Source organism: Falco punctatus (genome assembly GCF_963210335.1).
Source record: "Falco punctatus genome assembly, chromosome: 17".
Classification (NCBI taxonomy): domain Eukaryota; kingdom Metazoa; phylum Chordata; class Aves; order Falconiformes; family Falconidae; genus Falco; species Falco punctatus.
In genome coordinates this window covers 3,787,928-3,800,742 of record NC_137597.1, presented here as the reverse complement: position 1 = coordinate 3,800,742, position 12,815 = coordinate 3,787,928, and the positions used below count along the sequence as shown (strand labels likewise).

Genomic DNA, 12,815 nt, shown 5'->3' with positions numbered 1-12,815 from the left:
GGGTGGGCACTCAAGCCCCCTGCACCCCGGGGAGCTGCAGCTGCTGTAACCCCAGGGAGGGAGACCCTGACCCTGAGGCTTTGGGGTGCAGCGGGATGGGGGCTCGGATGCATTGCTGGGGTCCTGGGGGACAAGGGGGCTGTGGGGTGGGGGGAGCAGCCGCTGCCTTTGGGGATTCCCGTGCCAACATGCTGAGCAAAGCCCTGGGAAGCTCATGGGGGGATTGAAGAAAAAGAAGGTTTGGGGGTCATCCCCAGCACCAGCAAAAGCAGCAGCCCCTGATCCAGCGCTGCCCCCCACCCTGGGAAGGGGGAGCCGGGGATGCCCAGCAGGGAGCTGGGGCCGGAGCCTTCTGGGCTCCCTACGAGCCTTCAAACCATTTGGAAAAATGATTTGCATGTCACCCATCCCTCTCCCCCGCCCAGAGAGCTGGGGCAGCCCCACAGAGAGCAGTGGGACCCTCTGGGAGGTGTGTGTGGGGGCACTCCCTGGGCTCTTAATGGGGAGGGGGCAGAGAAAAGGGATTTATTTCCCCTTATTTAAAGGCTGGAGCTGGAAGGGGCCTGGGGAGAAGCGCTGGCTGCCAGCCCCGCAGAAGTGGGCAACTTTTGCTGGATCAGATCCCCTTGTCCGTGGGGGCACCGTGTTCTTGGGTGCCCCCTCCCCAGCTTTCCTCACCATTTAACCCTTCCAGCTCACCTTCCCCACAGGGACGTGCAACCCCCTGCCTTCACATGAGCTCTGGGGCACCAGCACCCGTCCTCCTGCTGCTCCTCGCACCGGCACAGGAAATCACAAGACACATTTAAGCTTGTTTTTCCTCCCCATTTCTTTTTTTCGGGGGGTTTCCCCCCCTTTTCCAGAGCCCAAGGCAGTTTTCCTCCTTCCCTTGCTCTTCTCCTTCCAGCTGCCCTCCATCCCTCCAGCTGGGATGCTTGCAGGGCTGGCCAAAGCGCGTCCGTGCCTCTGCCGTGTAAACAGTATGAAACAGGCAGAAGGGAAAGAAAAAGGCAGGAGCTGTCACAGGCAGCTATTTTAAGTTAAAAACAAAAGAACAAGAACCAAGTGGGTTTTTTTTGCTTTTAAACTCCCATAAAGCACCTCATGGGTACCCGGGGCTGCCCATCTATTCTTGTCATTTGAACCTAAACCACGATTTGCTGCCAGCCAAAACCAAAAAGCAAATAAACAAATAAAAAAATTCAGCATCGCCAGGTAACTCAGACTCTCGTGAAATATGCAGTTTAAGCAATGCCCAGTTTGCTGTCCCCGTCCGGGCTTGGTGGGTTGCGTTTCAGATTTACTGTCCAGAGGGAAATGGCATGCCATCTCCCTTTTCCCAAACTCTGGAATCAGGCAGTCCAAATAAAATCCAAATCAAGGGAAGAGGCCTGTGTCAAGGACGTGGAGGCTTCGGGGGCCTCTGAGTGGCCCTGTGCCCCCCGCTTGGGGGACCCCCCAGTCCTGCAGGGATGCTCCAGCATGCACAGCCCCTGTTCTACAGCTGCTCCCTTTGCAAAATGCCCATTTTCAACCCCAAATCCCTGTGGAAGAGGGAAGCTGAGCATGTCCCGGAGCAGGAAGCCAAGGGGGGGATGCACCCATGCCAAGGGGGTGCTGGTGGCCCCCAGGGGCAGGGTTACCCTGCACCCAGCTCCCACGGCAGGCAGCAGCCCTGGGTGCTGCGGTGCTGCTGGTGCCAGGCTGCTCCGGCACCGTCAGGTCAGCGTGGCCCCAGCCAAGGGCAGCTGTGGGTGCCCTTGTCCCTGTGGGTGCCATTGTCCCAGCTCACGCCTGGGCTTTGTCCTCCCCGAACAATGGCTGGGGTGAAGCCACCCACAGCCAGCACCCAGGAGGGAGGGGGGGAGGGAGGGACGAGCCCGGCTGCCGTACGCCCAGAGCTCAGGCAGCCCCTTTCTTTGCAGCTGAGGGTTGAGAGCCCCCCACCACGCTGCCCCCCTCCCTTAACAGGGCTGAGGGCCAGGAGCTGCTTGTTGGGGTAAATCCAGAGCTGCCCCACTGCATCCAGGGGGTCACTGCTGATGGGCACCAGGGCAGCCGGTCCCACCGCCAGGCTCTGGCTGGAGGGGAGCGTGGCCCCCATGGTGTCATGTCCCCCCCCAGAGCAGCCCTAGGGCACGATTCCAAGGGGATATCAAAGTCTCCTGCTGGGATGCGCCCTTGGCTCCTGTGCCCTGACGATGCCCTGGGGCTGCGGGTGAGAGGACAACATGCCAGGGGGCGAGAGACCTGGGGGCAGCACTCCTGCATCGCCCAGCCCCTCCCCTGGGTGACCCCAACGAATCTCCCACCTTCAGTCCCTGCCAAAGGGCACCAAGGTTGTGGGGAGCCCCATGACAACCACAGATTCATCTGCCTTTATCTGCCCCTGATCAACCCCATATCTCCTCCACCAGCCCCGAATTCCGTGCCCATCCTCCCAGGGAGTGCTGACGGGAGTCGAGGGCTCTGCACGGTCCTTGCCCCACGCCAGGGCACATTGGTGGGGGTGCCTTAGCTGGGGGCTCATCCCTCCCCTCCAGGGGGTGAGAGGGGTCCCACGGTCTGTTGCCAGCAGGTCCAGGGGGGGTTGAGCCTCTCAGCATCCCAGCTGTGGTCCTTAGCGCTGTAAGATGGTTTCTGTGGCTGGGAGGCAGAGGGCAGCGGCAAAGGTCCCCTGTCCCTCCTGGGGCTCAGCCTGTCCCGCCGCCGCTGCTCACACCGGGTGGACAAACTGGTAGACGAGGCGCTGGGAGATGTCGGGTTTCCGGATGATCCCTTTCTTGTAATACTGCCGGATGGAGCGGCTCAGCTTGTCGTAGTTCATGGCTGGGCGGTTCTTCCGGATGCCCCACAGACGGGCCACCTGTGCCGAGTCCTCGATCTTGAAGATTCCTGGGAGGAGAGTGGGGTACGGGGGGGGGTTACAGCCTCACTTGCCCCCCCCCCGCCCCCAGCACCCATCCCGGGGCTGCCAAAGCACCCGCCCAACCCACCTTTCTCCTTGTTGAGCCAGCGGATGAAGCGGCCGTAGTTGTGGGGTTTCAGCAGCAGCTCCTTGAGGAACTGCCAGAGGTGGATGGGTTGGCCGGCGCAGGACGAGTCCACCTCGCTGTCCGCCCAGCCGGCATCACCTCCTGCCGCGGGAAGGGACGGGTGAGATGCGGGAGGAGAGAGACCTCGCTGCTTTGCACCATCCTGGGGACCCACAGGGGTCCTTATCGGACATCCCGGCTCGATGCCTGTGGGTCTCCGGGGACTCAGCCCAGGCACTGGCTCTGGAAGCGTCGCTTTGCTTGGAGCTGGGAAAACAGCTCAGTCCTGCCCTTGCGCAGCCCCAAAGGGCTGTGCAGGGTGCGAGACGGGGCCAGTGGGGGTCTCTACACCTTGCAGACAGCCTGGGGGCTGCATGGGGGCAGAGGGGATGCAGCCACTCAGGGGCTGCTGCAACGTTCCAGGTCATGGCAATGGAGCCGGCAGCGACCTCTCAAATACCCCGGACCTGTGCCAGGCAGAAGCGGGGTCAGTGGAGCTGAGCCCACACAACACTCACCACAGTATCTCTCACCTCCTGGGGTGGCTTTTTCCTTCATCCAGGCGGCTGGAAGGGAGGAGTGGGTAGTCAGAGGGGCATCTCCAGCTGCACAGCATCGCCCATCTTCCCCCGCTCCCTCCCAGTCCCTGGCACCTACCAGACTTCCAGATGTCGAGGTGGGCGTGCAGGATGTCCCCGCAGGCAGGGGAGCGCTGGCAGAACTGCTCCTCAGACATGGCACACAGGTCTTTTCCCGACAGTTCCTGGAAGGACTTCCCGATCTGCGGCAGTCGGTACTGGTGCTCCGTCCACAGGATCCACTTCTGCACGTTGCCGGGGCTCCAGTCCACGGGGTCTGGGGGCAGAGGGTGAGCGTGGTCAGCGACAGGGAAAATTCAGCTCACCCCAGGCAACCAGTCCCAGCATCACCACCGGGATGGGAGCATCCCACCCTCACCCTGCCCTGGTACCCCAGGGACAGGCCCATCCTCTCGCCACCTCCTTCACTTTGGGGTGCTTCATCCAGCCCCACTTGCTCCCTGCACCATCCTAGGGGACACCAGATGCTTCAGGGGAGTGGGTGGCAGAGCCTGCGCAAACATTCCGAGACTGCCTGTGTCACAGCAGCGATGCCCAGGGACAATCCCCCAGGGATGCCCAGTGGCAGTGATGCCCAAAGATGCCTCAGCAATGCTCTACGGCAGCAATACCCCAGGGAACTCGGTCCTGGGTTGTCCTGCTCCCCTCACACCCAACCCCATGCCCAGCTCGGCTAGGGCCAGCTGGCTCCAGGCTGTCCAAAACGCCACATGCTCTCCCGCCCGTTCCTAATGTCCCAGAGGAAACAGGATAGAGAGAAGGAAAATCAAAGTCTGACTGTCTGCTCCTTGCTGCTGCACACCCTCCCCAAGATGTGTGCAAGGTTAGAAGCACCTCGGTAAGGATGCCCTGGGAGGAGAAGGGACCCAGCACACGGGAGGGGACAGGCTCAGCGTTGGGTTGATGTGTCCCTGCACCTCCCTGGCTCTGCACAGCACCCTGCACCCAGCTCTGCTAACCCCCTCCTCAGCTTACCCCGAGCCCCTGTGGCTGCAGGGGCATTTTGCTGGCATCCCTGGGCGTTAGCAAACACTCCAGCCCTGGAGTGATGCTGTGGGGAGCCGGGTAGCAGCCACGCTCCCCCACACCCCAGCACCTGGTTGCAACCCCCCAAGCTGCAGTATGGCTTTAGCATCCCTCCCTGACCGCATCCCACGGCGGGACCGATCCTGCCTGCAGCCCCCGCGGGGAGGGCTGTGGGGGCACCCACCTGCGGCGATGTTGAGGAGCTTGCAGGCCGTCTCGATGTCCTTCAGCACTTCGCCCACCACCATGCTCTGCACCTGCTCCAGCGAGTGCTCCTCCAGGTGCAGGCTGGCCTGCAGGTCCCCCTCGGCCCCCAGCCCCAAGCCCTGGCTGTCAATGATGGGACATTGCTCCGGCTCCTTCTGCGCCTCCCCTCGCCCCCCCTGGGTGCCGCTTGGGGACGGTTCCCCCATGCCCTTGGTGGCCCAGGCGATGTCCTCCGAGTAAAGCATGTCGAAGTAGTGCAGGCAGAAAGCAGGCAGGGGCTGCTCGGGGGTGGCAGGGGGGCTGGGGCTGTCCGGGCAGCCCCAGCTCCGGGTGTCGGGGTCCCACGGGGTGGGCAGCAGGGCAGTGTCCGGCCGGGCGAAGCGGTGGAGGGGCAGAGTGGTCAGCCCAGGGCTGGCACTGCTCATCCCTCTGCTCAGCGCCAGCTCCAAATCTGCTGGAGAGGAGGAGAGAAGGAGAGGAGAGGCTCACCCCAGCACCGATTCCTGCCTTCCCGCCCAGCGGTCAGGCACAAAGGGAGGAACTAAGCCTGTTAGAGAGGAAAAAAACCTCCAAAGAGACCCCCAGCACCCTGCGAGCCCCTGGATGAGTGCAGGCTGGGGGTCAGCCATGGGGCTGGGGGGCTGTCCTGGCTTTGGGAGGACAAGGAGCCTGGGGGACAAGCATGTCCCGACCACCGCAGGCTTTTAGGGTCTTCCCAGGAATTGCACACCAGGTTGGCAGCAGATCCGTCCCAGCCTGTGCTGAGCACCCTTGCAGGAGGCAGCGGGGTGTGCTGGAGGGGCTCCAAGGCACCTGCACGGGGTGGCCTGTGGGCATCCAAGGATGCCCAAACCACCCAGGCACATTTCTGCGCATGGAAAACGTCACCTGCTGCTTTCACCCCAGGATGCCCCAGCACAACAGCACCCAAACCCGGCTCTCTCAGGCTGGGAGCTGAGCCCAGCACTGTAGCACCCAGCTCCTGGCCACTCCTGCCAAGCCCTAGATGAGAACTTTCCTTTTACTCTCTTGCAAGAAAAACTACCCAAAAGCAGCCCATCCCCATCTGTCTCTGGTTCGCAGGGAGTCCTGGAGGCCATGGAGAAGAGGATGAGCCTGCTGAATTTCCATGGCAACACCAGGGAACGGCTCCATCCGTGGAGAAACCTCCCCAGGAACCATCCTGAGGCTTTGGGAAGAGCAAGCCCCTGCCAGAGGGGAGGTTGGCGATGGGCATGGCCAGGGCACTGCTGAGCTCCTTGCCTGCCTCCAGCATCGCTTTTTACAAGAACGAAATAAAAAAACCAACCCAACACCTCCATCCCAAATTGGTAATTTAAAAGCAGAAAAAGCAGCAGCTTTTGCACCGGAGCCTGCAATAAAAAAGGAGCGTGCAAAGCCTGAACCAGCCCTGCTAAGGACACCAGGCAGCCCTCGAAGGGGAATGGGGGACTGGCCAGGGAAAGGGGGTACCCCGTGTGCTCTAAATCCCAGCTGGGGAAAAAAAAAGGCTTAAAAGACTGAAGAGAAGACACCATCAGGTTCCTCCGGGCAGAGCACATCACTCGAGCGTGGGGAGGCGAGTAGCTCGGTGTAGGACCAGGATGGTGTGTTAACATCCCCGTGCCAAGTGGTGCTGGGCCCAGCTCCGCTCCCGGTGCGTGGTAGATCCGTCAAATGTCATTAAAAGCCACGTGGTCCCGCTCCTGGGGCTGAATGAAGACAGTTGCTGAGGATTTTAATGCCCCCAGAAGTGTGGGTTTTGAAGCTGTGCCTCACCAGCACCACGAGGAAGCTCTGCCCAGCTTTTTACCCTTGGAAAAGCCCCAAAAGCTTGGAAAAAACGCACAGAGGAACGGTGGCCACCTAAACAGCACCCACACCAGCCTGACCCCGTGGGGACCAGTGAGGGGTTGCGGGTTCAGGAGCTGGAGCCCATGTCCCCAAGGGGTTTCAGTGGCACCGCAGCAAGGAGGAGGAGGAGGAGGAGGAGGGAGAGGGGGGTACCCGCATCACCAAGCTGCCCCTACGGCCCAAACAGTTTCCCTGAGAGATGACACCGGCTTCCAAACGTCTCCTTGATTTGCTTCAGATTAAAAGAAGAGCTTTAGGAGATCAGCCCTAAATCCAGCCTCACGCTGCTCCCGACACAAAAGGGAAGCGGTAACAGCTTGTGCAGCTCCAGCCCACTGCATAGTGCCGGCCGCGGGGGTTTTCTGGCAGGGGGGGGACAGGGGTCTCATCCCAAATGCCTCCAGGATGCTCCAGGGTCGTGGTGCATCCTCTGCCCACCCCACCTGTGCCAGGCTCTGCTCCCACAGCCATAAGCCGGACACACGGAGGAACTGGGCACGCAGCGGGATGGACAGCCCCATCCTCATCCCCAACCCGTCCCCCTCCTCCCAGGTGGGACCAGCAGGACCCGATCCCTTGGGCAAGTGGCCCCAAAAGCCTGAGCAATCACCTGCCCCAAGGGTGCTGTACTCTCAGGGCGGGGGCCTTTGTTTGCCTTTCGCCCGCTCTGGCACACAGGCGGCCGGGCTGGGTGGGGACCTGTTTGCTCTAAGCTGCTCCTTTGGGTGGCTGGGTCTCCCTCCTCACCCTTTTTGCATTTCCCTGGAAAAGGAGAGCTGGAGGGGCAGCCCCAGGTGACCCAAGGTGTCAAGGGGAGCGCTGACCCACGCAGCACCCCAAAAACCATCACGTTCCCTGCCCAAGCCAAACAAGGCTGCGCTGGTAATTGCATCAGCCTTGGCAAAGGCTGCCTGGCTTGTGCACGCTGCCAGTGGTGAGCGCGGCCCCGGGGCCAGGGCTCTGCATCCCCTGCAGCAAAGCCACACCAGTGCAGCCGGTGCCCACCCCACCACTCCAGGCAAGAGGGGAAGCAATAAGAATTGGCTCTTGCAACATTTTGAACAGCTGCCACCAACCTCAAAAAGCCCCCCAAGCCCCCCAGGTTTTGCCTCTGTGGGCGCACAGGGGCCAAGATGTGGTACCGGGGATTGAGCAGCCTGTGGGGAGGGTCCATGTGGGAGTGGTGCCATCCCTGGGGTGCTGGGCAGAGTGGGGTGCTGCCTGTAGGATGCCCACCCCAGCACCGGCATCCTCACCCAGCCCTCCCCAGCACCAGTGCTACCTGCAGCCCAGTCATGGGTGGGCAAGGCTCTGGCACCGAGCGGCAGAGGAGCAGACCCCGGACCAGGATGGAGCCATCGAGTCCCCCGAGGGTTATTCCATGCCCACAACAAAGCCCCACTGCTGGGGCATAGCCAGGAGGTACCTGCCATCCCCCAGCCCCAAAACGATGCATGACCCTGCATCACTCCCCAGTGCTACCCCTGGGTACCGAGGGGACACCCCAACCAGCGGGGATGGGTGCGAGGTGCCCCTGCTCCCCACTTTCGCTGGCACCACGGGGATGCTGCGGCAAAGGGCAAAGCTGCCGGCACCAGGGCTTGTTCCCCACGGCAGCGCGGAGCAGGGCGAGGAGGAAGAGGCAGTGGCTGCCACCGAAGGGCACCACAACAGCCCGGCCCCAAACGGCTCCGACAGTGGCTGAGAAAACGAACCCACACGTTCCCTTCGAGCCAAAAGCCCAGGGCAGCAGGGCTGGGACAGGGCTCCCTGCACACCCTGAGGCACGGGGCCAGCAGCAAGCCCAGGGTTTTGGGTGGTGCTGGGGCACGGCTCAGCTCCACAGAGTTGCAGGGACTCAGCTCCATCCAGAGCCTGGGGAAGCAGCGGATGCTGCAGCCAAGGGGGGTGAGGATGGGGACAAGGACCTCCTGTACCACCCCGAGCTCTCCCAACGCAACCCACCAGCGCTCAGGGTGGCAACGTGTGCACCAGTGACAGCGGAGAGCTCGGATCAGCCCTTCGGAGCAAGAAGAATAAATAAATAAGAAATCCATCCAACCACCACCCTCTAACAATGGGTCTGTTAATTAAAATTAAATCTGCAGTTAAACAGGTTGTGCCGGAGCACGGCTCGGGAAGCCCCGTGGGGCCGGCAGAGGTTGGCCCGCCACAGGAGGAGGTGCTGCCTGCAGCACCCAGGATGTCTCCCAAGTCCCTGGGTGCTTCCAAAAGCCCTTCCAGGGCAGCCAGGCTCGGGGGTGGCTGGGGTGGTGGGCCAGGGCCAGGTGCTGGGGTCACCTCCAGCCCAGGTTGAGGATGGGGACAGGGATGGGGACGTGCTGTGCTGCCCAGGCAGGAACCGGAGACGTGCGGGACCCAGAGCTGTCCCGGGCTGTGCGGAGCGGGATTTGTCTCACCGATCCCTTCGGCTTCGCCCCGCGTGCCTCAGCGCAGCGAACTGGGACCCCAGGGGTGGGAGAGGATGGGGACGCCACGGACCCAGCGATGCTCTCCTTGTCCAAAGCCCATCTGGGGCTGCCACCTGGGTGGATTTTCCCTGTTTTCTGGTCTGGCTCAGCACCTTTTGCCACGGCCACTCGCCTGGGCTCAGCTCTCCCCCTCGGTCCCTAAGGAGGAGCCACCCCACGCCGCGGTGCCCCACCCCGAAGCCAACTGCACCAGGGCACAGAGAGACGCCGGAGCCTGGTGGCTCTGCCAGATGGCTAGTGGCATGGAGGAGACGTGAGCCATTTTCTGGGGCCCAGATTAAGCAGGCAAAGGGACCTGGGGTCCCTGCACGAGCCGGGGCTGCAGCAGGCACCTGCGTGCTCAGAGCCTGCTGACAACTTGGGGTCCTGCCAGCGCATCCCACCTGCCCTGCCAGCCTCACTGTGCCAGCCATGCCACGTCCCTCCCAGCTGCCAAACCCTGCCCACTGGTGCCATGCACCCCTTTTATCTCTGGGTGGAGAGGGAAGGGATCACCCAAAATCTCCCCAAAGCCTCACAGGGGCTTGGGACAGCACTCGGGGGGCTGGGGATGTGACAGCCAGGGGGCTGCGTGGTGACAGGGCTAGGACCAGGGCAAGCCCAACAGCTCCCATACGCCCAGGAACAATGCAGCCCATCCTGGGGGTCCTGGACCCCCAGTTTCCCCCCCAGCCTTCTCCAACACCACTGAGTCCCCCTGGCTCCTCCTGCCGTTACCTGCATGGGTGCTGGTGCCAGGGACCAAGTGTCCCCAACGCCCCAGGTCAGGCTGCCCTCTCCATCAGCACGGGGAGGCAAACAGCAGCTGGGAATGGGGGGGGACAGCCACAACCCCGTGGTGGCCCGGTGCTCGGTGTCCCCTGGGTGAGCAGCAGAGCTTGGTGTTCCCCATGCACGGCCAGGGAGCCCCTATTTATAGCAGCACCTTCCTCCCTGGCGAGCTCCCTGCCCATGAGAAAACCCGTATTGTGGGGGATTTGGCAGCCGAGCCGCGTTTGTGTTTCACTAACCGAGCAGAACCAGAGAAATCAACCCCAGAGCCAAGACGCCTTCAGCACTGACCGAAAAAAAATACCCGGCAGAGAAGCAGAGCAGCGCCGAGACGGTGCAGGTCTGCTGAAGGGATTCAAAGTGCTTTATAGTGACACCCCTGAGCTGGCAGCTGAACGGCTGCCCTGGACATGAGATGCTCCATAAAGGGCCCTGGCGGCTCATCGGTCACCCAGTGCCCCAAAGCGCATCGTCCCCTGCCTCCCGCTGGGCACAGGGGCTCGTGGGACCCCCAGGGACCCGCTGGCACCCAGAAGCCACCTCCAGGAGCCCCGGCTCCCATCCCACCCTCCTTGCTTGAGCAAGAGCGGGTGGTGAAGGCACAAAATTGGCAAATCCCATTTTATTTTGGGTGACACCATCCCGAGAAGTGCCAGGGACCTCGTGCCAGGAGACAACCTGTCCCTCTTCAGCCCTAACGGCACCTAGAGGTGCGAGGAGCTGCGGGGTGGGATGCTGATGTGGGATGCCACTCCGACTTGGTGCCAAAAGGACTGTGGGAGCCCCGGGAGGGAGGGAAGGTGGCTGCTGGTGGGTGCTGGTGGGTGCTGGTGGAGCGTTGGGCAGCCGGGGAGGGTCGCGGCAGCGGCGTGGGGCTTACCTCGAGGGTGCGTGGGCGGCTCAGAAGCCACATGGGTCCCAGCGTAGGGTGGGAAGAGCCGTCCCTGTGGTGCTCGGCACGGCAGCCGGCGTGGGCATGGCCCCAAGCGGGGTGCCCTGGCACCGGCAGGGAGGGCGGCCAGCAGCACCCTGCCCGGCTCAGCGCCAGCCCCACCACGGCGGCAGGGCAGCCGGGCTGAGACGCATCGGGTCTTTGCAGGCACCAGTGGGATGGGGACGGGGATGGGACAAGGATGAGGATGGGGCAGCACTAGTGGCTCGGAGGGCGGCAGAAGGATGAAGCCAGCCGGGGTGCAGAGCTATGCGAGGGGAAGCCGGCAGCTGAGTGCAAGGTGCTCAGCAAATGCCTCCTTTGCCCATTATATCTAATTCCTTCCTTATTTACCTGAACAAACAAGCTGGGTGCTTACCTCAGCTGGAGGTGTTTGAATAGTTCAAGCCGGGGTTAACCCTTGATGGGTGCGTTGAGGCTCCGGGCTCAGACCCAAATGGGTCCTGGGAGCAGAGTGTGGCAAATCCAGGCACCATCAACCCCTTCCCAGCCTCATCTGGGAAACCCACCCAAGAGGTGGGGATGTCACAGGGGGTGAGACCAACGGCTCCTCCTGGAGCCAGAGCCTGCAGCAACAGAGACCCGTCAGATGCATGAGAGTCCCTGGCTGAACCCTGCAGCGCAATGTTGCTCCCCCAGTGCGGGCTGGGCCCTTTTGGGTCCAGGAGCATCCCCGCCCGATACCCCAGGATCATCCCTGCCCGATACCCCAGGAGCATCCCCAAGCGATACCCCAGGAGCATCCCCACCCGATACCCCAGAAGCATCCCCAAGCGATACCCCAGGAGCATCCCCACCCGATACCCCAGAAGCATCCCCAAGCGATACCCCAGGAGCATCCCCACCCGATACCCCAGAAGCATCCCCAAGCGATACCCCAGGAGCATCCCCACCCGATACCCCAGAAGCATCCCCAAGCGATACCCTAGGGCCATCACTGAGCAATACCCCAGGAGCATCCCCTCCTGCACAAGTGCCACAGCCACAAGGGGCTTGTGACAGAGATTGCGAGTGAGGATGCTCAGAGCCAGCCGTTGGGGGCAAAAGGAGCCCCTCACACCAACGAAACCACCCCTCGCACCAGGGATGCGGCTGTCAACTCCCCGAGGGCCCTCGCTGGTGCCTGCAGGCAGCCCGGGGCACCGGGGGCACGGCAGGAACGTGCAGTGCTCCAGGCCTGGGTTGTCTCCACCAGCATGAGCAGGAAAAAGCTGTTTTGACTGAAACAGACACCGAGTTGGTATTTATTGTCTTTTTTTAACACATAAAAAGAACGCAGGACGGTTCAGGCGGTTCTCCCACACACGTAAACCAAATTCCCCCACGCTCTAAAAACCCACGTCAGACAAAACCCCGGCCACAACCACCCACGGTGCAAGCCAGGTCGGACCCACGTCACCGTGCCCTGGCAGCCGCGTGGCCGTCACGCCTGGGCTTTGCATCCCCGGCCCATGGAAAGGGCCGCGGTGCAGCCGGCATCCCTCGGCTGCCCCAGGGCCAGCGCGCGGCGGTGGCACGGCACAGCCGATAAGTCGTTCATTGGAATTATTTGCCAGGAGGAAAATAAAACCCTACAGGAAGGCAACCCCTGCGTTATGGCTTCCCCGGCCCGCCCGGCGCGTTGGCAAAGGGCTTTGCCGTGCTATCACCAGCGCCAGGAGTTTCTGCCTCCCTTTTGAAACACCTCAATGTTATCTTATCAGTGGGGAAAACGTACCCCCCCCTCCCCGATTAGAGCTCCTGCCGTCTGAGGGGAGCTTTTCTCCCCTGTTTTGGTAAACACAGCTGGGCTCAGAACACGCGGCGGTCACAGAGGGTGAGTGGCTGTGGTGGAGAAGCCACCAGCCCTTGGCTGGGCTTTGCCGTAGGGTGGGCGCAT

General features: G+C 62.3%; 1 protein-coding gene across 3 annotated transcripts in view; it reads right to left on the bottom strand.

The window, feature by feature from the left end:
• Nucleotides 1-78: 78 nt before the first annotated feature.
• SPDEF (SAM pointed domain containing ETS transcription factor) overlaps nucleotides 79-12,815 on the bottom strand; it is a 25,101-nt gene continuing 12,364 nt past the window's right edge. For 2 of the 3 annotated variants that reach the window (XM_080367545.1, XM_080367544.1), the window contains 5 exons: nucleotides 4,845-5,318; nucleotides 3,693-3,890; nucleotides 3,554-3,601; nucleotides 2,997-3,137; nucleotides 79-2,895 (listed from right to left, as the gene is read on the bottom strand). In XM_080367545.1, coding sequence (XP_080223671.1) covers nucleotides 2,717-2,895; nucleotides 2,997-3,137; nucleotides 3,554-3,601; nucleotides 3,693-3,890; nucleotides 4,845-5,292 — 1,014 coding nt within the window. In that variant the 5' untranslated portion in view covers nucleotides 5,293-5,318 and the 3' untranslated portion in view covers nucleotides 79-2,716. Of the gene's footprint in view, nucleotides 2,896-2,996; nucleotides 3,138-3,553; nucleotides 3,602-3,692; nucleotides 3,891-4,844; nucleotides 5,319-11,294; nucleotides 12,738-12,815 lie in introns of those variants that run through there. The other variant, XM_080367543.1, reaches the window with a different exon arrangement.